At 49.0% G+C, this 25,115-nt stretch overlaps 1 protein-coding gene across 1 annotated transcript in view; it reads right to left on the reverse strand.

The window, feature by feature from the left end:
• Positions 1-1,422: 1,422 nt before the first annotated feature.
• LOC133342623 (semaphorin-3D-like) overlaps positions 1,423-25,115 on the reverse strand; it is a 51,385-nt gene continuing 27,692 nt past the window's right edge. Inside the window, exons 9-17 of the mRNA XM_061551891.1 lie at positions 24,500-24,569; positions 22,273-22,417; positions 20,363-20,585; positions 12,555-12,643; positions 8,852-8,893; positions 5,539-5,696; positions 3,806-3,873; positions 3,042-3,181; positions 1,423-2,797 (exon numbers count right to left, since the gene is read on the reverse strand). Coding sequence (XP_061407875.1) covers positions 2,300-2,797; positions 3,042-3,181; positions 3,806-3,873; positions 5,539-5,696; positions 8,852-8,893; positions 12,555-12,643; positions 20,363-20,585; positions 22,273-22,417; positions 24,500-24,569 — 1,433 coding nt within the window. The 3' untranslated portion in view covers positions 1,423-2,299. The remainder of the gene's footprint in view (positions 2,798-3,041; positions 3,182-3,805; positions 3,874-5,538; positions 5,697-8,851; positions 8,894-12,554; positions 12,644-20,362; positions 20,586-22,272; positions 22,418-24,499; positions 24,570-25,115) is intronic.

Consider the following 25,115-nt stretch of genomic DNA (forward strand, 5'->3'; position numbering starts at 1 on the left):
CCAGCTCAAGAAATAAAACATCGTTTTGACTGTCACTCTCTGAACATTGCTCCGTGGCAGAACAAGTGCTGCCCCCTACTGTGCCAGCCAAAGTTCACTCGAAGGATTTCAGAGGTAGCTCTGTGGGCTTTGCTTCTTTCTAACACGAAGAGTTTCACTGCTCTGTACATACTGTATACTGGATTGCACCGATAGCACACGCCCGGCCACCTACACTGCACCAAGTAGTTATTTAGCGGCTGAGTCAACCTCGGGGAGGCTCAGAACCAGATCAGACGCCACTTGCCACTATTTTCAGCCAGTGGAAAGAAAGCCTAACTCAGGCCACTGGGTTCATCGCGCAGCGCGATACCCACTGCAATATCGCCACACACACACACACGGCGGGACGTGCTTACACAGTCGCTGCGAATTCAACTCGGGAATAAATGGCGCTGTATTTAATGCACGTTAGAAAGAAAAAAAAAATCTTTAAAAAATGTTCCTGCTGACCAGCCTAATTACGCACAAATATTCCACCTCAGTGTTGCACGGTCACTCTCAAGGCAGGGCAGCTCGGTGAAATACGAGGGGAACAATATATATAAAGGGGCCTTTTCACGTACAGAGGTCACTCAACACTCCACCAGGTGCCAGTGGAACATAGTAAGAAACAAATCCATGCCAACACTCACTCTACGACAATACGATATTACTAACAATAATTATACCCACAGTACGAAGGGATATTTGGGTTACATTACTTTCTTTTGCCCTTTCGGACTGCGCGTTCATCACACACCGGGCTCCATTTCCCCGCAGCAATCGCATCGACCGACACTTGTCAACGACGCGGCCCTTTTACCTCTCCCCTGCTGGATGATGGGCCCCTGCTCACTCCTGGTGGCTACTTGATCACACGTCACGACGTTGGTCAAGGCGGGTTGGTGAAGGCAGGGAGCATAGACGTGGACGCGATAGTACCATACAACAATGCATTGTTTTTCTAACTCTGCCCTCCACTGAATACTTGGCCCCACAGCAGCCTGTGCTGGACGCCCATCCAAGCACGATCCACGCTCAACTCTACTTAGCTTCCACAGTCTGACGAGGTCGGGGCGAATTCCACTTGATTTGATGAAAATTGAATCGTCGTGTGACATTAGATATAGATGCGAAATATCACAGTCGACGCTTACTTTGCGTTTAGAACTGCACTGATTGCAAGTACCATAACAATTCTAATTTGAAAACCTACCCATTAATGAAAGTCATACCTTTAATTGTCAGCTGGGTCTAAATCCATCAAGGTAGCAGCTTTACTCGACGCCACAAAATTATTCAATTTGCCCAATGCCAATAAAGTGACTTATAAGACAAACCTGCCTTATTCGAAAGGGGCTTCATGAACCACTGAATTTACTCAACATAGCTTCACAACCATCATGATCATCCGTTTTATTTAAATAAGCACATTCCAAGTATAGCATAGCGCAAAGGTCCACGCCACTGAAGTACCATACGTAATTGGGACAAACACGATGCAAACATTCACTTTTGAACAACCCTGAAAGCATCCAGCCTCTAACCATAAAAGTAATCTGCTTGGCCACGTCATTGTGCGCAGATATTATGTCCGAGGGTCAAGATGCCCCTGTTCACTTAACTTTCTCAAATACCGAATACCTCCGCTCAAAAATCATCAATGAAAAGCAAAGTTTGAAAAATGCCATGCATCTTGAAAAAATGGAGAAGCCTTGTTCGGCGCTAAGAAAGCTCTCGGTTGTGGCGAACATCCTACCCGACGGGAACAGCGATGCCATTGTTCAAATGCTGGACATAGAGATGCGGTTCTGTCGGTTTGTAACGCCGCGTGAAAAATATCTTACCGCTGTGATCGTTAACAAACTTGGCCTCATGACTGAAAACATTTCCATGAGCGAACGGTTTTCGGGCAATTGGCCACTCCCTGACTGTGGAGCATGAAACAAGACGGGGCAGAACATAGCCGGAGCCACCGTTTTCACGGTGCCGTGCCTGACATACCGAACCCCCGGGGCGGCGAGCTCGCGTGAGAAGACAGTGTCGCTCGCAACAGCGCCGCCGGAGCTTCTTGCAACCAGCGGCGCGTGCAACACCACTGCCCGCACGGCCCTTCGCTGTTCACCTACTTCCGAATCTCTGAACAGAAACACCACCCCCCCCCTCCCCCACGTGCAATAACAACGACGGTTAAGGAACATCGTGAATTTTACATACGAATACATCGGGCGCGGCGGCGGCGGCGGCGGCCGCAGGGCGAGCCGAGCGAGCGCGCCAGCTAGCGCCCCGTCCGGGCCCCCACGTCGGCGGCGCCCTGCCGCCCCGTGCCCGGGTGGCGGCGCATGCGGCCGCGCCCGCTGTCCTGCGGGTGCTTCCACTTGCCGGCCACCGCCGCGCCCCGGAAGCGCGGCTTGGGCCTCTTGAGCCACAGCTGCTCGCACAGCTCCTCCACGCCTCCGTCCGGCAGCGGGCGCAGGTACGCGTCCTTGCGGGGCGCGGCGGGGAACGCGGGCGGCATGGAGGGCGGGTGGCCCGCGGCGGCGGCGTTGGGGGGGCGGCGCCGGTCGTCGTCGGCCGCCCCCCGCGGGGGGCCCCACGCGGCCGACCGGTCGGTGCGGAGGCCCTCGCCGGGCACCACGTGCAGGGCGACGCGCGACACCTCGCGGCTGTAGGCGTTCTCGCGCGCGCGGCACCGGTACACGCCGGCGTCGCCGCGGTGGAGGTCGCGCACGAGCAGGCCCTGGGCCGTCTGCACGATGCGCTCGTCCGTTTTCAGCTGTGGGCGGTGGTGGGGGGGGAGGGGGTTTGTGTCAAGATAATTTGACGCAGTGAGTTAGGGAAGTGGGGTTGAGTGAAACAAATGTCACGGCTGGAGGGGATCAGTGGTGCCACGAGGAGGATGCAAACCAAGCAATAGGGCTAGAAACGGTATCGGTTAATGGTGCAGTGCATGCATGGCTGATTTTTAATTCATAGCGGTACAGCGGTTCGTATTTGGCGAAAAGGCAAACGGCACTCACCTCCTGTGGTGGGTCTTTTTTCGAGTGCTGCACATACCACGAGAGGGCGGCCAGCCGGGACGGGGGCACACACTCCAGGAAGGTGGCGTTGCCCTCCACCCCAAATAGAACCTTCTCCTCCGACTCCTCAAACTCGCCGCCTGCTCCCAAAAGCCACACACATCGCAAAATCACGCTGCTCCACGGCCTACTCGTTTCGAATGACATCGTCGTTATCTTTAACGATGACGTCATTCATCGTTAAAGATAACGATGAAGCTGACGGCGTGTCTTTATGTTTGATGTATTAACCACAGCGGCCTTGCCGGATTTGAACCACGAACCTCGGTAACAAGCGGCGAACTCGCTACCGCTATGTTACTGCGAGTTTAAATCCGGCAGGCCATCCTGGTTATTACCGCGGGTGTATTAACCGTAAAAATCCGTGCCTTCTGCTTTACAGTGGACGATTAAGATCCCCTCGCATCATCAGAAAAGAATCGACCGTTGTGTGCCAGTGTCAGGGTCCAAATTTGCCAAATTCGAAAAATCACCCACGAAATACTCAATTGCGATCACACAGCGGCAGCAGCAGCAGCAGCACCAACATCGCCCCCTTCATGCGGAACCACTGCAGGCTGTGTCTGTGCAACACGGCGTCTCCGTGATGATAGCCTGTAGACGGTGAAGAATTGCACGAACACCGAACGTACGTTATTACTGCTCGATTACAAACGGTGGCAGTGGGGGGCGCGCGCACGGGGAGGTGCGAGTTGGACACCCACCGTGCGTGTCCCAGCAGTGCGTGGTCGGGTCCCCGTGCCGCACATCCTGGCGGCGAGCCCTGCGCGAACTGCAGCAACAACGACAGCAACGGCCGCTATTCACCACTTCAACCCTCTCCCCTTCCGAGATGTCTGCAGTTTGCAGGCTGGGTGCGTCCCGTTCACCTCTGAATCTCGGAACGCGTGAGCGGCTCAGACGTACATTTTATTTAGAGAGGTGTAGTAGCGCCGTGGTTTTTTAAGACACTGTAATCATCGCAAAGAACAGTGGCGACACGACCGCACTCTATGATAGCTGGCGCCAGACTGTGCCGCACGCTCCTCCCTTCCTTCCGGTTTCGTTTGGATGATGTACACGTACGTCGTCGGAACAAAATCGGGAGAGAAACCGATGACGTACACGTACGTCATAACTTACACTTATGTTATCGGAACGGGAAAGTGATGAGCGGCGGTGACAGCATCGAGGTGCACTGTGCGTTTTGTAGCCACATACAGTGCACACATTTGACCAGCGGTGTTGTGAGCAAGCAACTGCAGTTGCTGTTGCACCTTTTTTTTACTTTATTTTAGGAGGGAATTTCCATCGCAGCGAGGCAGCCAGAAGCAGCGGCCAAAGTCTACACGTTTCGACGACCGCTTGACGTCACGGAGACAAACAAAACAACCCGCTCAAAGACGTCGCCATCATTGGGGAACTTAACCAAATCCAGAGCGCCCCCGGTCGCAGCGCTTTTTTTTTAGTGGCCGCAGGAGAATATCAGTGCACGTTTAAGGCCCCTGTAAAAGCCCAATAAATGTTTTTTTTCTGCTCCCCTACTTTTCACAAAACACACTAACAAGATAACACGAACCGCTTGCACTGGTGTGCGGACTATGCAGCGTTTATACTGCATCGCGGTTTTGTGCAACTTGTGTTTTTTGCTCCATGCCCGTGCCTCGCTCGGCGTTCAATGCACAATGGTTGCCATCATTGTACGTGATTCTGATTCTGTTACAGTTGCTGTGTGGACAACAGTGACCTTGAACGAAGGCATTTTGTAAACATCCCATGTGCGGTTTGTTTGGCGGCCAGACGAGCCACACAAGTGAGACAGTCAGGCGGTCAATGCAAGAGAAACAATGAGACAGCCAGACAGAATAGGCATTTTGACGGTAAGACGGACAGTCTGAAAGACAGACCATAGGCAGAGGGCAAAACAGCCAGAGAACAAGGCAGCAAGACAGTCATCCAGAGAATCATGCAGGCAGCAGGACCTGGCCATGAAGGAAGTAAACAAGGCAGCAGTGGCTTAGTGACTACATTCCAGTTGCGTAGTGACTACATTCCCAGTCGCTTAGTGACTACATTATCAGCTCAGGGGGTGCGGTAATCGAGCAGGTGGATGCCCCAAATATTTGATTTGAATTAAATTAAAATAAAACGTGGAATAGCAATGAATTAATAATAAAAATAAAACGCATTTAAAATAAGTGTTTTGTTCTTTTACACTGTTGTTGAAAACAAATCTCGTGGTGGTTGTCAAGGGGGCCCCAACTCGTAACTTTGGCCCCACGCTCGTTACGCTGCTGCAAGACGGGCAGGCAGCAGCACCTGTAGGCATAGAGGCAGGCTGGCAGACAGGCAGGCAGGCAGGGAGCAGGGCCTGTAGACATACAGGCAGGTAGCAGGGCCTGTAGGCATAGTGGCAGGCTGGCAGTTAGGCGGGCGGGCGTGCGAGTGCCCGGCACACCTCTTGTTGGAGGGGAAGTATCTCGAGCAGGCGGTGCCGTCCCAGGCGCAGTACGGGTCGCGCGAGAGGCAGCACTCGGCGCACGCCTTCCCGTAGACGTGGCACCGCTGGAAGGAGAGCTGCACCAGCCCCTCCTGCAGGCCCACGAGCAACTGTTGCTGTAGTGAGAGAGAGAAAGAGATACGGCGCACGAGCGTGTAGTTCAAATTGTTTGCACGGAGTTGTGCATTGGCGGTGGGCAACGCCATCGATTCATTGACTCATTATCACTACACTCCAGAACCCGGTTTAATCCCAGGCTGCTGTCTAGGGTTTGATCCCAGGATCTCAGTGGTGACAGCTCAGCGCCCTGACTCTCTGAACCACCGGGCAACTTCAAATGTCAATTGTCGAAGCTCTCGATACATGCGTTGAACCACACGTGTAATGGTCGGAGGTTTCGATGCGTGTGTGTTTCGTGCGATGGGTTCACGTGACCATACCTGTCAACCCCTTATCAGTGCCCTTCCTTATTACAAACCAATTCAGATCTTATTGGTCACCCCGTGCCTTTATAAATCTCAACGTTCATCCTACAAAGTCCCATCGCAAATGGCTGTATGCCATATGGAGCTCGAAAATTAAATCTCCCTGTACAAGAATACAGGTAAACCATATGGGTTGACATGTATGTAGTAGTGTATATTAGTGTAGTGTATAGTAGTGTGGTGTTTAGTAGCGTACCTGTCAACCCCTTATCAGTGCCTACCTTTTGATTTAAAGCTTTCGTGACTGCAGGGATTCATATTCTTGGTTCTTTCGGTAAAGTCACGTAGAAGGGAAATAATAAAATAATATAAACACACCTGATGATGATTGCTTGTGTTGCAGTCGAAACGTCGTGAGAATTTTTATTGTTTTATATTTATATTATTTTATTATTTCCCTTCTACGTGACTTTACCAAAAGAACCAAGAATATAGTGCCTACCTTATTACTACAGACCAATTCAGACCTTGTTGGTCACCAAGCGCCCTTATAAAAATCAACGTTCATCCTACAAAGTGCCATATTGCCCGTAATGAAACGGCTGTTCGCCGTATGGCGCTAAAAACTAAATTTCCCTGTTCAAGAACACGGGGATAGAACCGTGTGGGTTGACAGCGTGCGCATGACTCCCAACAGCCACTGGTGGAAACTCCCATTTACGGCGACGTTAGAAACGTGAATTAAATCCTCTATTGAATCGGGAACCATTGAATCACGACAATTAATTGAAACCTTTAATGTGCGTGTACAGTAATTCAATCTTATGAAGTTTCATTCCGTGGCGAACAAATTAAAGAGCATATTGCATGGAAAACGATGACTCCTACATCATACATTTAAACATATCGTATTTTGTTTATAATATCTTACCATTATTTTTCCACTGCATACCAAATGCGTAACAGTAACTATGTTTTCTTCAATATAAACCTACATGATTGTCAACATCGGCTTTTTCTTCTCATATTCAGCTTAATTCATCAATTTCTGTATTTAAAATAGTTTATATATCTCTCACGTTTTATATCAGTAGCTGGCGTGGGAGACATCCTGAACAGATCTTCCAAATGTTTGTTCCGAGTGATTTACGATCGTACCCAATCACACAAAAAGGCCTCGTATAATTTTTTGACATCATCGTGCGAAAACATTCTAACGGCGGGTCAGCTAAACCGATGGGTGCGAGTGGCTCACCCATCTCTCCATTCGGGGATATTTTGGTGACGCGTTGACTGTGGCAGGAGGGGGAAACATTTCGATAAAACCTCCTTGAACATGCGCCCATAATGTTTTCAAAAGACATAAGCGTGCGGATTTGTACATACGCCAGACCAAGCGTACAAGTATCCCCCCCGCCCCGCCACCCCCGGAGGATCTAAAATACTACAGAGTGCACATTGCTGCAGGTTTTTTTTCTTCTTCTTCCAAAGAACATAACTGCTGCTTAAACGTGTAAAGAAGTCTATGCTATTATCATCTCAGTGGTTTAGTAGGCTTTGTGTTGTTGTTGCCACAGCCAACTATGGTCTGGAGAGTATACATATTTTTTCCATTACGTTTTATATACAATAATGATACATCTTGGCGGTCTATTATTCTGGCAACCCAGCACAAGTTTTCGAAACAGCGCCCTCAATTAATGAGAAATAAACACCAAAACAATCACTGTATGTGAGCTGAGGCCTGTTTCTTTCTTCTGCGCTTGTTTTAACCGAAACGTTTTATTTTCCCCTACCTCGCTCGACCGCCGAATCCATAATATTTCCCCTTTGATTGCGTAAACAGATTCAGCGGTGTTTAAAAAGTTGCCAAAAGCTGGGTTTTGGCAGCGGCATTCGATTGCATGGGGAAAACACGTGTTAGGCCGAAACCGTGAAGCGACGCATGCCCCCTTGTCGAGCATGAAACTTAGCGGGTAACTTTCAATTTAGAGCTTTCGTGACTGCAGGGATTCATCTTCTTGGTTCTTTCGGTAAAGTCACGTAGAAGGGAAATAATAAAATATTAATAAAATATTATTATTTTATTTTATTATTTTATATAACTATATCATAGCATTATTTTATTATTTTATATAATTGTATTATGTTTTATTTTTATTATTTTATTATTTCCCTTCTACGTGACTTTACCGAAAGAACCAAGAAGATTAGCGGGTAACGTTCAGATCTACTCGCGGTGCGAACCCACGTCGCGAACAGCTCCAAGAAATCAACGCCACGTTAATGGAGCGGATTCAAATTCAGATTGAGATCGCAGTGTGCGTGTGTTCCATTCCCACTCACGGCCAACACCCAACGACGATTATCTGAACCGGTAATGGGCCTCCCCTGGGTCGACTCAGCCTCAAATGAGTACCTGACGCGATGTGTAAACATCGCCACGAGGGAGAAAAAAGGCGGTCGGGCGTGTTGTCGGTCACCCACCCCCTCCTGTGCCTTACAGGCCTTCATAGGTGCTCGCTAACAGTCTGTCAAGCCTATACGGGGGTTCTTCGTCTTTGCCTTGTATGCAAACAGCGTTGATTGCTTAGCTCGTCGAGTGGGATACTTTAACAATCATCAGGCTTGTGCAGTGTGAAACGAGTTAATTTGTATTTGAATGTGAGTACATTGATAAATACGGAGAGACAGAGTGTGGTGGAGGGGGCTGGCGAGGACTGGACTTTGCGAAACTCTGAAACCAGGGCAATGAAACAGCACGGAGAGACAGCGTGCCAATCGTTAATGACGTGAACGTTTCAATAACCGCACACTCAGTGCGTGGCAGCGGAACGCGCCGTTACCCTTTTTGGAGAGATCACCATGGACAGCACCGGAGAAGGATCCTGTTGAGAAATGGAAAAAAATTATTTTAAAAATAATTCTTTTTAATATTTCGAAAAGCGTCGTTCATGCAAAATGGCGTTTCACAACGCTGTACAATAATACAATAAATAAATACAAATGTTGCATTTCACAAGACATAGCACACCCAAACTAAGGTGAATTCAACTTAAGGCTGCAGTAAACAATAATGTTTTTCAATGAGACGCAAATACAGGAATGGACATACTCGCGTATAAATGTGCGTAGCATAATTCAGCATTCCACACTGACGGAGTAACACCGTAGTCCTACTTTAGCCATGTAAGCCACACGGTGCATTTTTAAAAAGGTTCTGAATCCGGCACACGTAAAAAAAAACCTCACCAATTTCGTGATTAACGCTGCCGTTAAACGTAAATATTAGCAATAGGCTGACGTTATGGGCAAGAGCTATTCCTGGGGGATGTTTGGACAATTGGCCAATTCCTTAATGCAGGAGTTTTCCAATTCCATCGTGATTCATTCCTTTATGGGGGCTTGCCAATACCTTAATGGCCAAATCTTTAACACGGACCGTGCCAATTCATTATTAAGCTCTCCAATCCCTTCATGGCCGAGGCCGTTAACCAGGGGGGTTTCACTCGCTATGCAGTCGATGGGCCCATGAGACCAGACCACGAACGGGTTGTTCGGGGTCTAAACTGTGAGCGTCGTGGCAATGATCGTACCCAGCAAAGCCTCACTGAATCACAACACTCTTTTTTATTTTCAGGAGGGTTCCTCCGTTGGGTTGTTTGGCCTTTCACAATTAACGGGCGTTTGGTTTCACGTGGGACAAAACTAAAGGGCGCAGAGACAATCCAAACACACACGACAGGGGTGACATTCAGGACCGGAATCTCGTAGCCACCTCGCAGTCCTACGTGTGCAGGGCAAACTGAGCAGCGCTGTCGAGTAACTCATCGAGACATCTGACAATGTCCGCTAGGCACGCTTAGCGGGGTGTCTGAGGATGACGTCGCATCCTGCAAACGACGAAGCTGCTGCCCGGCTCGGCGAAACCCACTCAACCACTGGGGAGGGGGCGGGGTAGTGCCCTTTGAATTGATTCGATGTGGCCATACGCCTGCACTGCGTGCCGCACGCGAATTAGCGGTGTACAATGCACACGGCGCGTGCTCGAGTGTTGCTATGAATCAGGCGAGGCATAATAAAGGGAGCCATGGTTCAGTAGGAGACGCGTGCTAGCCCCTCTCCCCCTTGCACTCAGTGAAAACGGAAATAAACGGCGATCAAGATAAAAAAAACAGAGACGTGGCATTTGCGGTCATTTTGAAGCCGGAAAATATATTTTAATACTCGCTCTGGAATAGGCATTTTAATTTATCACTGTAAAGTTGCAATTATTCCAACCCCTCACACTCCTGGATGATGACCAAACGTAAGATTACACACAAGCACCGCTTGCTAGGCGGTAAAATGTCATTATTTTGTGAACGTTCCAGAAGCGTACTCTGAAACTAAATACCCCCTGACACAGCAAGTGGTAAACATATGCATACACATATATATGTATAGGTGTCTGTATATAAACGAATGTTTTCACGATGGCTCAGAATTGGCACGAACCCAAGCCCTGGCATCGTTAAGGAAACCGTCTGAACGTTGCTCTCTCCCATTAGGGTATCTGTCTTTAGCTTGAAGACATTTCTCTGAATGCCACGAGTTATAAAAAGAAAATAATATCGTCGTGTTTCCCCCCCCCCCCTCTCATTCTTGTGTTGTTCTCCGTAATAATTGATCCTCGTTGGCAGAAGGCCTCGCGTAACCGGTGATGGAAAAATGGTTCGAGTAAGAAGAGGCTTTCCCCCTCCCCCCTTCGCCGACAGGAGGTCAAAGTGAAATTCCACGGAGCTGGCTAGACGGCACCAGTAGCCAGAACTTTCGCTATTAAAACCATTTCTGCTCAGAGTTGACAGTTCAGTTTTATCCAGGAGCCTGGTAATTAAAAAATAGTGCACCGTCTGTGTTCAAGTGGGATGCGTGGCTTCTGCCACGTGCTGTTCGGCAGAAGCCGTTTGGAAGCTCTCCCCGCGACGTGAAAGCAAAACTCAAGAATGCCAGGCGGGGAAAAATAACACACGATGCAAACCAGAAATCGCATCGGAAAGCTCTGCAGCACAACCGTGGAAAGCTACCCAGTAATAACAATAATTATAATACCCTGAAGTAGTAATAATTAATTATTTTAAACGATTATAAATTGTTGATTTGTGGTTGCTGGCTCATAGCGCGAGTACCACTTCTTTATGCTGTTACCTTTCACAAGAGTATTACACTTTTTGCTTTAAATGCCACGTCATAGGTTAAAGCTATTTATACGTAGCAATTTCACACGAGTAGACGGTGAGTTTTCGAATTCTGAAAAGTCAATTCCACTTTGTACGCACACGGGGCACACCCTTAAGCATGCCCCGCAAAGCGTGTTTGTCACGTGCCAATGAAACCGCACGTTTTTAGTTTTAATTCCAGAGCTGGAATATGAGCAAAATTAAGTGGTGGTGAAAAAGTGAATGTTAACAGACGTCACTGGTGACGAGACTGAGGCCATCAGCTCACTGCATTGATTGGAGAACCAGGTGTAAGCATCGCAAACAACCGCTCAGAGTTGCAGGCGAGTTCTCAGCCGTTGTCCACGCGTTCATATTCTCACTCAATGTCATTCCCTGATAGCCACCTGGCAGAGGTCGCAAACGGGTTTTGATTCCTTACCCTTACCCGTACCCGGCTGCACCAGGGTCGCAAATGGGTACCCGTACCCGGCCGAGTACAGGTACCCGGTGCCTACCCGTACCCGTACCCTACCCGAAATGAGTGACAAATGGTGACTCACCAGTGACTCACGGCCTACCCGTACCCGGCCGCACCGGGGTCGCAAACGGGTACCCGTACCCGTACCTGGCCGGGTACAGGTAGCCGGGTAGGGTACGGGTATCGGGTACCCGGTTGCGACCTCTGCTACCTGGCCTCCCCCCTCTCAAATTGCAAAACGTCGAAGACGGCCCCCACATAATGAGGAACATCCAGGCTTCTGCTGATGGCGAGAGAATCTGAATCTCCCTGGGCCCCCGTCTGGTTAGGTGGCATGTCAGTGGCCGAGTGGGTTCCACGAGGAGGTGGAACGCAAGGAGTGGGGGATGGGTGGGTGGGGGGGTTGAGAACAGAGGTCGCAACCGGGTACCCGATACCCGTACCCTACCCGATACCCGGCTAACCGTACCCGGCCGGGCACGGGTACGGGTACCCGTTTGCGACCCTGGTGCGGCCGGGTACGGGTAAGCCGTGAGTCCCTGGTGAGTAACTGTTTGTCACTCATTCCCAACGTCTTGTCTCTTCTCACAATTCAAATTCCTAGAATCAACCCACCCGCGCCTGCAACATGGCTTTATCCCAGAGGTCGCAATCGGGTACCCGATACCCGTACCCTACCCGATACCTGGCCGGGTACGGGTAGGGTACGGGTACGGCCGGGTACGGGTACGGGTACCCGTTTGCGACCCTGGTGCGGCCGGGTACGGGTAAGGAATCAAAACCCGTTTGCGACCTCTGGTTGAGAATGAGCAGGTCCAGCACAGACTCCGTTCACTGGTGTTCTTCTCTCTACTAAGCGGCAGCACACACCTTGGTGAGGCTCAACTCCTCAAGGATGACGTCCTCCATCGCCAGGTTCTTGGTAGGAATGGTGATCACCTTCAGGACGCTGCCCACACCTGCAATGCATTTTTAAAAAAATTATCATCACAATTACTGCGATCACGCGCTGACATCGTACAGCATGGAGATAAACTATTGCCAGCCAATCTTGATTTGAAGCTTTCGTGAGTGCAGGAATCCATGCTCTTTGGTTCTGTCGGTAAAGTCACGTAGGTATAAAATAAAATAAATCACGACGTTTCGGGCGCAACACAAGCGTCCATCATCAGGTGGGAAAGCGTGGTCTGCTGCTGAGGCAGACTGTTTTAAGAGGTTTGCATCTGACAGGCGTTCGGCAGACCTGACAAAGATGCTGCCCAATAAAAGTCCTTCTGATTAAACCTTGACTGGTCTTGGCGCCCGTGCGCTATGAAAGGAATTCCGACACGGGAGAGCATCACTTGTTGTACTCTTTGCCAACAGGAGTGATCACGGGCCAAATATATTCGATGCATCTCTTCCAATAACTCTTCATTCACAAGTTGAAACAAACCTGCAAAACTATTCTAATAGTGTACTATATGGAGCTAATGGGGCTCGGGGTCCCTTCAAACCTATTCACGAGCCTCAGCGTTCAAACACAGCGTGGTGCGGTGAAACCTCTCGGAGCCGGAACTCGTCGAGAGAGCGCGAGGTCACCGGGAGCAGAGCGCGCGGTAGAGCGACGCGATCGGTGAACCCGGGAAATGTAATTTAACTTTTTGACAATTAACGTCCGTGCACGAGAGAGCGCAAGGTCACCACGAGACTACGACGCGGTCGACTGATGAGCATACCGATCGGTGAACCCGTGTCCTTGGGCGTGTGAGTCTATGCCGTGCGTGCTGCTACTGATGATCTTGCACTCTGCGGTTGTATGTACGTTGAACTTCTTTCGCACCGTGCGTAGCCAAACGTGCTAAATCCTATTCTTAGGTTTTTTTGGTAAAGTCACGTAGGTAAAAAATTTAAATTAATAAAAGTAAAATAAAAAATTAACTAAAAATCACGACGTTTCGGAGGCAACACAAGCTTCCGTCTTCAGGTGGAACCGTCACAGCACGATAGCTGTGACGGTTCCACGGTAGCTGTGCTAAATCCGTTGGCATGACGAGCATACCAAGTGGTGAACTCGTGTCCAGTGACTTCATACAAAAATGCAATTTAAATACCTATAATATATTTCGCTCCCCCCTCCCTCCCCCCGCAATAAATACTTTCACCCATCGTCCGAGATAATCACGCCAATTGAGTACCCACGGCAGCCTCGAGAAGCATCAGGGGCTCCGTCAGGAGAGTCCTGATATCGGGATATTTTGGACGAATGTTTTCTTATTCATATTCTTGGGTTTTTTCGGTAAAGTCACGTAGGTAAAAAATTTAAATTATTAAAAGTAAAATAAAAATAAAATAAAAATCACGACGTTTCGGAGGCAACACAAGCTTCCGTTTTCTTTCCGCAGGAATTATTGTCATCAACGTCTTAATTAACCGGGGGGGGGGGGGTCAGCAGCGCTGTGGTGAGTGATCTCCGTTACATGAACCTGGCGAGTTAGAATCCTGTCCATGGCTAACAACAGTGGCGAGTCATATCTGAATTAGTAAGAGTGATACTGGTAGGAACCTCCTGGTTACACCAGCCCACAGAGGATTATTGTGTCCGTCCGTCCGTCGTGGTGCAGGGAGGGGCTGGGTGGGGAGGGAGGGGCTGGGTGGGGAGGGGAGGGTGGGGAGGGGCTGGGTGGGGAGGGTGGGGCTCGGTGGGGTATGGGAGGGGTGGGGCTGGGTGGGGAGGGGCTGGTCACCCCGTGGTGCCCTTATAAAACTCAACGTTTAACCTACTCACGCCGGCTTGTGCCCGCCATCACAGTCGGGCATATTTGCGGAATACACCACGCCGCCGTTGACCCTGGCCATTGACCGAGCAACCCAACGTTCCTATCAGCTCCCTCCGCAGGAATGTGCTTTTGAATTCTTAAGCAAGCTGCCACTTTACCAACCCACACTGGGCCAAAAATGTGAAATGTCATCCCGCAAGCCCCATCGCTGACACAGCATGGGCAGCCCTTTATCTTGAAATGAATTGGCGAAGGGTTGTTAAGTGTTATTAATAAGCAATACAAGTTGCCCGATCACACAAGAGGAACTCATCTTTCAATGCCCCCGAATGAGCTACAGAACACCCCCGTGTAAGCGGGAAAAGTTAATGAATAAACGTCCGTTCCACTTACAATCACGCGCCTCTCGCATGCCAGCGCTAAGAGGGGGTTCCACTAGCGCACGTGTTTCCAGTAACGCGTTGGGAGTCTGCCTCGTCAAAGAGAGGAATTCAAGGACGAGGCCAACAAGGTTCTTGCGTTCACGTACATGCGCTCGCGTCGGGCACCGCCTGGGCCGTGTACTTGTACACAACAAAAGCGGCGCCTACAGAGATGCCGAAGCAATTGGGGGGCTGGCTTCCCCTCTCCCCACCCCCCCTCACATGAGCGAGATGCCCAGCCGCTGCCTCTGCTAACTTGCGGGAGACAAAACAAGCGTCGATCGAGCCAGGGCGAATGTTGTGCACCCATTCAATGGGCTTTGTCGCGTTCGCTTCGGCAAATGGCCAATGCTGTATATCGATTTCCCATAATTCGTCTAGTTCGCTCTTTGAAATGTCTTTGGAGATCCGCCGTCGGACGAAGCCCTCCCCGTGACTGACACGTCGCTTAGAGCAGTCCGTTTCACAAACGCCGGCATGACTTGGTATGTGGTTCTTGAAATGACTCACCACTGCTTTTATGTAGCCGTAGCCAGGAATCAAACTCGGGTGGGTAGGTTCACAGAGCGGTGCGCTAACCGTTCATCTATTTATACATGCTGACTCGTTTGTTTGTGGAAAATTGTACGTAACTTTTCACCACCACGGTAATGTAATGAATTGTCACAATTCAGAGCCACATTTTCGTTCTATATTTTATCATTATTTTCATCTCGTTCTAAGTGTTCTACTTTGTGTTAACCGTCTTTGTTGCGTCTCGCTCGTTCTGCCTCATTTATATAGCCTGTCCAATTTTGACTCACTCCGTCTCTCTCTCGTTTGTATTTTTTTACGTCGTTTGTTTCATTAGCCAACGTGCAACATCAACACGAAACATTGAACTGTGATTCCTACGTACACGATTCAACGACGCGTACCGTCAGCGTAAGAATCGATTTCACGCAATGAATTGCTACGTGTCTAGGGGTTGCGATTCCTCATCATGTGTTTTATAAGGGCACACGTTGTTGTTGTTGTTTGACTTGCATCCCACTGGGATTTTTGCACACAGCGTTGGTGTACGGTGTTTTTTCTGCAATATTTTGCTGTCTTTTCTTGGATTTTCTGTTTGCACTTAGTCACATATTCACTTTAAGATGTTTTTTGTTAATGTTTTTGTTTTTGTTTGTTGCGGTTGCACCCGATTCAAGAGCCGAATGGCTCACAGGGCTATACCTAACAAATGAACTTGAACTTGAACGTGTGTACATGCACATCATTTTTGTCCGCGCGCTCCTAGATGAGCGCCTGTTCGTGAAGAAACCTCGCCACGGAGGTCGGTGCGGGTTTGTTTGAGATTCTGGAGCATTGATTGCGGGAACACAGCACGGTAACAATGATGGATTATTCTTTGGTTTTTTCGGTAAAGTCACGTATAAAAATAAAATAATAAATTAAATAATAGCATACGACGTTTCGATTGCAACACACTATTTTATTTTTATACGTGACTTTACCGAAAAAAACAAAGAATAATTCCTGCAGTCACGAAAGCTCCAAAATTAAGATTGAACAATGATGGACTTTGCTGCTGATATTGTTGGGGCGATTCGCATCGTGTGCCGCCAACACACTCGTGCTCATTCTAGATTTGAAGCTTTCGTGACTGCAAGGATTCATACTCTTAGTTCTTTCGGAAAAGTCACGTAGGTAAAAAATGAAATAAAAATTAATAAAAATAAAACAATAAAAATCACGACGTTTCGGAGGCAACACAAGCTTCCGTCTTCAGGTGGAACCGTCACAGCACGATAGCTGTATCAAGTGATACTGAAGACGGAAGCTTGTGTTGCCTCCGAAACGTCGTGATTTTTATTGTTTTATTTTTATTAATTTTAATTTCATTTTTTACCTACGTGACTTTACCGAAAGAACTAAGAGCACACTCGTGCTCAGCCTGGCGCTCACGGGGGTGCTAGCGAGAATGAGCGCTGTGATGTTTTGGCGAACGGATGCCGCAACAGCGAGGCCGATTATGTGAAATTATGGAAGGCACACGAGGTTCCTGCACGGCGTTAATTATCAAACGGCCTCCGTTGCATGCTAATGTTTTGATAGCTGTGCGGTGGCTGTTTTCAATAATGCCTTTCCTAATTAGTAGCACGCCTTCAAAGGTCGAGGCTCTAATTGTGAAACAACAACAACGTTGCATCATTAACGCTTGCTGCATTCGCCGTAGATCTTTGTTATTTGTTGTTGTTGTTGTTGTTTTTTCCCCTTTCCTGCTTCTCTTACGAGGTGTTCTTCTCGCTCAATAACAACGAGACACAAACACAGGTAAACCACAAGCCTTGGTCACTATCTTATCGCACCCGATAGCGATAAGATAGTGGTTCAGTGGAGCGATTGCTTTGTGGGCAGGGGTTTATAAATGCATATATCGATATGTTCATTGTCTTTCACAATAAATGATACATATTGTATATATCAGAATCAAAATATTTTTTTATACTGGAAAAATCCGATGTGCTATAAAGCTCTTTTTCACATGTCCAGTAGGTATATATTTTCCCTCTTCGTTAGATCCTACTTTGTTGTGCAGTGTGTTGAGATTGGGTGGAACTTATACGCCACATAAATCCACGATTCATTATATCGTATCTCCAACAAAGTAATGGCAACGTTTAGTTTTTGTAACAATGCCAGGTGCACGAGGCACGAAAAGCCTCGCCGCAAAAGGGAGTATCAGCGAGCCTTCAAGGCTCTTTGTATCACGAGGGGGGGGGGGGGGGGGCTGTGCATTGGAATGTTTGGCCAGTCCCATTGAGAAGGCGTGAGGCGTGTGGGGGGGGGGGGTTGGAGACAACCGGGGGTGGGGGGGGGGGAAGCCGAGAGAGAGAGGGGGGGGGTGACGACTAAGCACCACCAACTCCTGGCCGCTTGGCATTTGTGAAATAAATAAAAACACCCCCCGCGTCCCGCAAAAAAAAACAGATGACGAATTAAAAATGCGAAGATTTTGTTACAGCAGATATATCTCGCGTAGTGCCTGTAACGTAGCCGATGATGTAATAATGCCTCCTGTTTAGGGAATACTAGGACACTTTACACATTTAAATTGTCATTATTATTACTAAGCTAATGCCTCCACAAATTCCGAGATGGAGCGAATTTACGGCGATTTGGTCACGGAGTTGCAAAGAGAGAAACACACCGATACAATTTGGATTGAAATAAGCATAATATTTCTACAACTCCAGAGCCAAGTCCTGTTCTCTGGTTATTGTTCGTTTTTTATTGTAGCACCCTGTGGGATGAGAGTGGTGGCATTCCTAACCTCCTGTGCCATTATCAAGCGCCTGCTTCGCAAACACGAGGCGGGAGATGGGACTGGTGCTTGTCCATTACTGCGGCGGTAATCTCTTTGATGTTTTAACGTCAGCGTCTCGGACACAACACAGATAACCATCTCTTAAAATGCAGCCTCTTACCTAATTAAGAGCCTTCACTTTAACGAAAAAAAGTTTGAAAGAACATTTCAGAAACTGGCAAAAACACGTTCTTTCGTGTAAAAAAAACCTCACTTCCAGGATGTTAGCAAACCCCACAAACATTTACCACCCTGGGTCATTTGAGGCTGTGAGCTCCGTCGCCGCCGCCGCCGTGATGAATGAATTATTGTTGCAAACGAAATGTGTTTCGGATTGCAAGTGTGTGTGTGTGTGTTTTTTTTCTCGCAATGTTTTTATTTCAAATTATTACACCTACGCCACCTCCGCCGGGTGGAGGGCAAGGAAGAGGGGGGGGGGGTTGTGACCGTGGGGGTTCCTAAAGGGGCGACCGAGCTGAACTGAAGTCCGCTCCGACTGCTCGGCGCATCTTGCTCCAATTCTGCACGCTGCCCCCCTGGGGTTTACAAGCGGTGTATTTCAACCCAGCGATGAGCGCATCCCCAGCTGATGATCTCAGAGCGTGGCGCCGTCCTTCAAAAGGGGGGGGCGGTGGGTGGGGTCATCGGCTCAGCTGCCCAATTCCGACCCGTGGCAATTACACCGCGGGGTGACTGCCTGCAACAGGAATGCCCCTCGGCGCGTGTGCCAATGTCATGGGCCAATTAGCAATTCCGTTCTTTTAACGCAGTTTAGTTTTTTGGGTATTTTTTTTCATACTTGGGGAAAATTGCACAAAGGCGAGTGATATCACACGATCTTTGAAGTCCACTTTGCAGCAGACACAACGCATCGGTGATTTACCCGTAACCAACCAAACCGCCACCCCCCCCCCCCAACCCCAATAGTTAATTTGCCTTGCAGAATGTGCGTTAAACGTGGACGAGCGATGGAAAAGGAGCCACTGTGGAATTGTACGCCCGGCCTATTGTGAGCCAACATGCCAAGCTGAGCACAAGAGCGAATTTTTTATTTGGTCGTTGTTGCAACTTCATGGAACATTTTTTTTAAACCCTTCCCCTCTCTCCCCTCATTCTCTTCCCCACCACCCCCCACTCTCCTACTTGGCTTCACAAAACACTCTCAAAAGCGTCGGGGCCCTCACTATGCACCGCAGACTTTCAGGGCCGCTTTTGTTTTTGACTGGCAACCCACGGGCCGCCCAATGAATCACTCGCCCACACTCCCAGCTGCACGCCCTACCGGGACTGTCGACTTATTTGGGAGCGGAGCGAAAGAGGGGAGCGGAGCACCCCGGCCAAGTTGGCGCAGCGGCAGCAGCAGCAGCAGCAGCCACGTGGTTGACGTCGTCCTGCTTCGCTCGGGAGGCAACGGCGGCGCCGCACTGATCCGGCAACTTCCCTTTCCCGAAATGATCTGTTAATCTGATGTGTTCCTTGAGCCGAGCGAGCAAACGCGCATTCGTCAAGGTTTGTTGTTGGTGGCGCAGAAGCCCGAGGCCCACGTTTTACCAAGATCGCCTTTTGTTTAGGTGTCCCGCCCTCGGAGAGGGCACGTCTAAGGGGTGTTCTGCGAGGAGCGCGCGTTGGCGGTGGCGGCGGGAGACGCCGACTCCCGCTTGTCGCAGCGGGCGCGCGAGGGACCACGGGGTCAGCGCTGTCTGCGCTAGGGACGCCAGTTCCGTGAGGAGGGCTCGCGGACAAACGCTTTACCCCGGTTACGGGCTTTGAGGGCGCTGTGTCGTTTGAGGCAGGTGCATGTTGTTTTATCATCACACAAAGGTGGTCTGTAATACGTTACTCTTAGGTTTTTTTCGGTAAAGTCACGTAGGTAAAAAATAACATTAAAAATAACTAAAAGTAATAATAGAAATAAAATAAAATAATAAATCACGATGTTTCAGAGGCAACACAAGTTCTCCGTCATCCGGTGGGACCGTCACAGCTAGAGTTGCTGTATCAAGTGAGGCAGAGATTCCAAGATACAAGTTCTTAAATACACCCCCCCCCCCCTTAACTTGTATTTGTTACTGCATGGGAGGCGCGCTATGAACAACACGCGACGACGACGACGACGAAGTAGAGAGCGTGGCAAGGAGCGGTGCGTACTGGTTCCCATGAAGAGCACATCGTAGGGCCCGTCCTCGGCCTGCACGTGGTGCGCCACGATGCGCGTGAGCGCGTACTCGGCGGAGGTGAGCGTGAACACGGGACGCCCCAGCGCCGGCGCCACCGCCCGCGCCATCAGCGTGTGGCTCCGCGCGAAGTGCACCACCTCGTCGGGCAGCTCGCGCGTGCTCCGGAACGACGGGTCGTACGTGCGGCTTGGGCACTGCACGCACGAGCAGGCAGGCAGGTAGGGGCGGGTGGGTGGGTGGGTGGGCGTACAGGGCACGCGGAGTTGTTAAACGCCAACCAAGGCTGCTACCCGGCAAACAAAAAGAAATTGATATTGATTTGAAGCTTTTGTGACTGCAGGAATCTATACGTCTTTGGTTCTTTCGGTAAAGTCACGTAGGTAGAAACATAATAAAATAAAACAAATCACGAAGTTTTGATCGCAACACCACTTGTGTTGCGATCGAAACACCGTGATTTGTTAAATTTTATTTCTAAGTACGTGACTTTACCGAAGGAGCCAAAGAGTATGGATTCCTGCAGTCATGAAAGCTTCAAATCAAGATTAAAAATAAATCTCTTCTCAGGTTGCTGATAATTACTGAACAAGTCGGCGGTTGCTCACCACCCAAGTGAGGGTTCGGGCAAGCAACCACCCAACTGTGCAACTCTGTGGGCCTTACCTGGTCACATAAAAAAAGTTCATAGTTTAATTTTTTTTATCTATAAATTCACCAACAAAGGCAGAGCTGCCAGCTATCCAAGGAATCATGCGTTAATTTATCGACATGACCTTTGACTTATCAACTAACTATTAACTAATCAATTCACCGAACAAGAAATTGGACAACCAACCAAGCCAACAGTTAATCATCCAGTCTATGAAAATGTCAAGCAACAAAACAACCAGTTAACTTTATCAAGTAGGCAAGCGAACCTTGAAGTAACTTGCCATCGAACCGAACAGCTGTCTGACTCGAATACCAACTGTCCAATCTACAAATTAATCAACCAGCCTCCCATAGCACTTAATAACCAATTCAAGTAATTTATCCAACTGTGCATTAATGCAGTGAAATGAGAGAGTTAATCACTATGGCTAATATTTTTGTTCCAACGATTACATTTTTTGTTTGGAACAAAAATTGTGAGGACATTGAGCAGCACTTATTTTAATGTGGGGACTTAGAAGGTAATTTTTTTCAAGAGATCCTTTGGGAAAAAATAGGGTTATTGTAATGTTGTAGTTCATTATTGCCGAGTTAATTCTATTGCAGGATTTAATACAGTGCCTTGAATATGATCTCGCGAACAATTCAAAAGCTCAACAAATAAATGACCGCAGAATTAATTGAAAATAAACTCTTTATTTTCTCTCTGCAGACTGCTCCTTTTAAAAAGTTTAACGGTAGGGTGTTAATCTTGTAAAAAGGTCGAATTACTTTACATGTTAAAGGCCATAAACTTTTGTGGCTTCACGAGTTTAATGACTCAAGAGCTTAATAAAAAAAAACATGTTAAAACCTTTACTTAGAGCGCTGCTTTTACCAATCACGCATGAACAACCAAAGTCTGGAACAACAACAGACAAAAGCAAAAATAATAAAATACAAAAAACACTCCTCCACATCCAATGTCGGCAACGGAGAGGTGGTGCAGTGGTTAGCGCCCTGTCCTATGAACCTGATTCACCCGAGTTCGATCCCCACCCACTGCACAGCGTCGTTGATGAGTGACATCTGAAACGCTCACTTCACCGCCACGCATTGACAAGTCCAGTGAAGCATGGTCAAACAACCCCCATACCAACCTCCCCTTGACGCATTGACACCGTAGCGCGTTGAACTTCTTTCGCACCGTACGCAAGCCGACCGCGCCAGTCGTGCAAGCCGCACACTCACCGTGCCGGGCCTCGGGTACGGAACCTTTCCCTTGTACTCCGTCCAGCCGAACTCCTGTCCCTCCTTGTGGGCAAAGGGCCCGTTGAAGACGGCTCGGACGTCCGCGGCGTGGTACACGCACACGGCCGACCCCTGGAACACGGCGCTGAAGGAAGGTGGGCCGGGGGGAGGTGCAGGCAAAGACGCGGTAGAAAATAGACAAACACCGCCGAAACTAATCAGCGCAACGAGCGTGAAAGTACCAGTGCAGGCGCCGCTCCTCCGGCGACGTTTTGACCTTCTCGACAAACAGTTGGGGGTGGGGAAATAAAGATACAAATCCCGTACAAAGGAAATTCAAAGTAATAGCATCAGCAAGCAGCACAGAGTGATATTCAAACTGCGGTTTGGTAGTTTTGCGTGGGCGAGGTTATTCTCATGTGCACAAGTGATTTTGTCCATCTGCAGTTTTATTCAGTGCGCGCTGCAGTATCAATTTACAGAACCGTTTCTTTATTTGCGCGGAGTCTGTTTTACGTCACGCTAGATTAGGATGCTCTCTGAAGGGGAATGCGCATGGTGCAATATCTTATTCTTAGGTTTTTTCGGTAAAGTCACGTAGGTAAAACATTAAAATTAATAACAGTAAAATAAAATAAAAATCACGACGTTTCGGAGGCAACACAAGCTTCCGTCTTCAGGTGGAACCGTCACAGCCACGACAGCTGTATCAAGTAAATGAGAGATTACAAGAGCTACCACTCCGTATATATAATGGTTGGAGAGGGGAAGGTCCAAGTACGGCACACTTTTTATTAATATGGTAAGGTGAGGCTTAAGACTAAGAATAGACTGCATAACAAAAGGCTGAGCCTTTGTATGGAGAGGTACGGTTTGTGACTAAGCCTGGCCTCCGAAACGTCGTGATTTTTATTTTATTTTACTTTTATACATTTTAATGTTTTACCTACGTGACTTAACCGAATAAAACCTAAGAATATGAATCCTTGCAGTCACGAAAGCTTCAAATCTAGAGTTAGTGCAATATCTTTCCCACAGTCTTCAAGACCCTCCATGGACTCGCTCTTGCCTTCCTCTATCCACTCATCTTACGCCACTCCCAATCGCATGCTCTCCGCTCCACCGACTGAGGTCTGTTGTCGAAACCCCACGTCAACATATGCTCAACCTCAGGTTGCTTCTTCTCTCCTGCTGCCATTATTGTTCTATTATAGCCCATTAACAAGATAACACTGGTCAACAAAAAAAAAACATTTTCTTGCCTGGACTTTTGCAGCTATTTTAGACTAATTTCAGGGTGCTGATTCCAAATCTGATCTCAGATTTGCTCTATCACATCTCATTTTATGCTATCGGCATACCCCATTTTCATTGACTTTACCCGAAATTAACTCTGTCACTTATGATTGCAAGTTGTTGCGAGTCAGTGACTGCTTTAGTGATAAAATATGGTGCTGTATTTTTAGGATAGTGTGTTTATAATATCATTTTATGTAGATATCCACATTTATTAAATATTTTTCTTCTGCAGTTTTTATTGAAAATGCAATATTTGATATCTCAAAAACCTGATGTGATAGACAAAAACTGATTTGGAATCAGCACCCCAAAATTACCTTAAAACCGTTGGAATACCTTATGCCAGAAAAGATGTGTTGACCAGTGTAATAGAGGTAAGTCTGAGCCAATGGAAAAGGGTATTTGAGGCAGGAGTGCCATTCGACGATGGGATACTGTCAGGACAGATCTTGGAAGTCCGCTGAGTGTCTCCGTACAACGGCTGTGGGATCTGGCAGAGGGCAGGACTTGTCCGCCAGGTTCAGTGGCATCAACCATCACGCAAACTCCGGCCATCCTCGCTAGCGGCTTTTGACTCGGCCATCGAACAAAGACGGTCACCGCATCGCGCGCTTTCAGACGCGCTTCCGCAGCCGTCTGGAACGCTCTTCCATCCGATATTAGGAAGCCACTTGGAGGTGTGCATTTTTTTATCTAGATCGAAAACTACTTTCGTTTAGAACTGATTTTCACGTTCAGTTTGTTGCCCCCCCCCCGCACTTCCGATTAGCACACTTGCCTAAGTATGGTGCGACAAAAACGTTGAACATGCACCGCGTTATTTGATCGTAGGCTTTTCCATCAATGACTTTGGCCGATGACAGCATCTCCCAGTCACTCACTCCTTCGGCTCTCTCTCTCTCTTAACCTGGCCCCTCGCGTTCCTCACCTGGAGGTGCTGAACACGGCGTAGAGCAGGGGGTTCCTCTCGTCCTTGGTCGGCTGCAGAAACACGTCCTCTGCGAAAGGCAAAGAAAAAACCATCGGCGACAGCTCCAGCAGCAGTGCGAGCGGCAGCAGCAGCAGGGGGCAGCAGCAGCAGCAGGGGGCAGCAGCAGCAGCAGAGGGCAGCAGCAGCAGGGGGCAGCAGCAGCAGAGGGAAGCAGCAGCAGCAGCAGAGGGCAGCAGCAGCAGGGGGCAGCAGCAGCAGCAGCAGGGGGCAGCAGCAGCAGGGGGCAGCAGCAGCAGCAGGGGGCAGCAGCAGCAGGGGGCAGCAGCAGCAGCAGGGGGCAGCAGCAGCAGGGGGCAGCAGCAGCAGCAGGGGGCAGCAGCAGCAGCAGGGGGCAGCAGCAGCAGCAGCAGGGGCAGCAGGCAGCAGGTGGCAGCAGCAGCAGCAGAGGGCAGCAGCAGCAGGGGGCAGCAGCAGCAGAGGGCAGCAGCAGCAGGGGGCAGCAGCAGCAGGGGGCAGCAGCAGCAGGGGGCAGCAGCAGCAGGGGGCAGCAGCAGCAGCAGGGGGCAGCAGCAGCAGGGGGCAGCAGCAGCAGGGGGCAGCAGCAGGGGGCAGC

The sequence above is a fragment of the Lethenteron reissneri genome, chromosome 15 (genome assembly GCF_015708825.2).
Source record: "Lethenteron reissneri isolate LAM-NWPU_2019-01 chromosome 15, ASM1570882v1, whole genome shotgun sequence".
Classification (NCBI taxonomy): Eukaryota; Metazoa; Chordata; class Hyperoartia; order Petromyzontiformes; family Petromyzontidae; genus Lethenteron; species Lethenteron reissneri.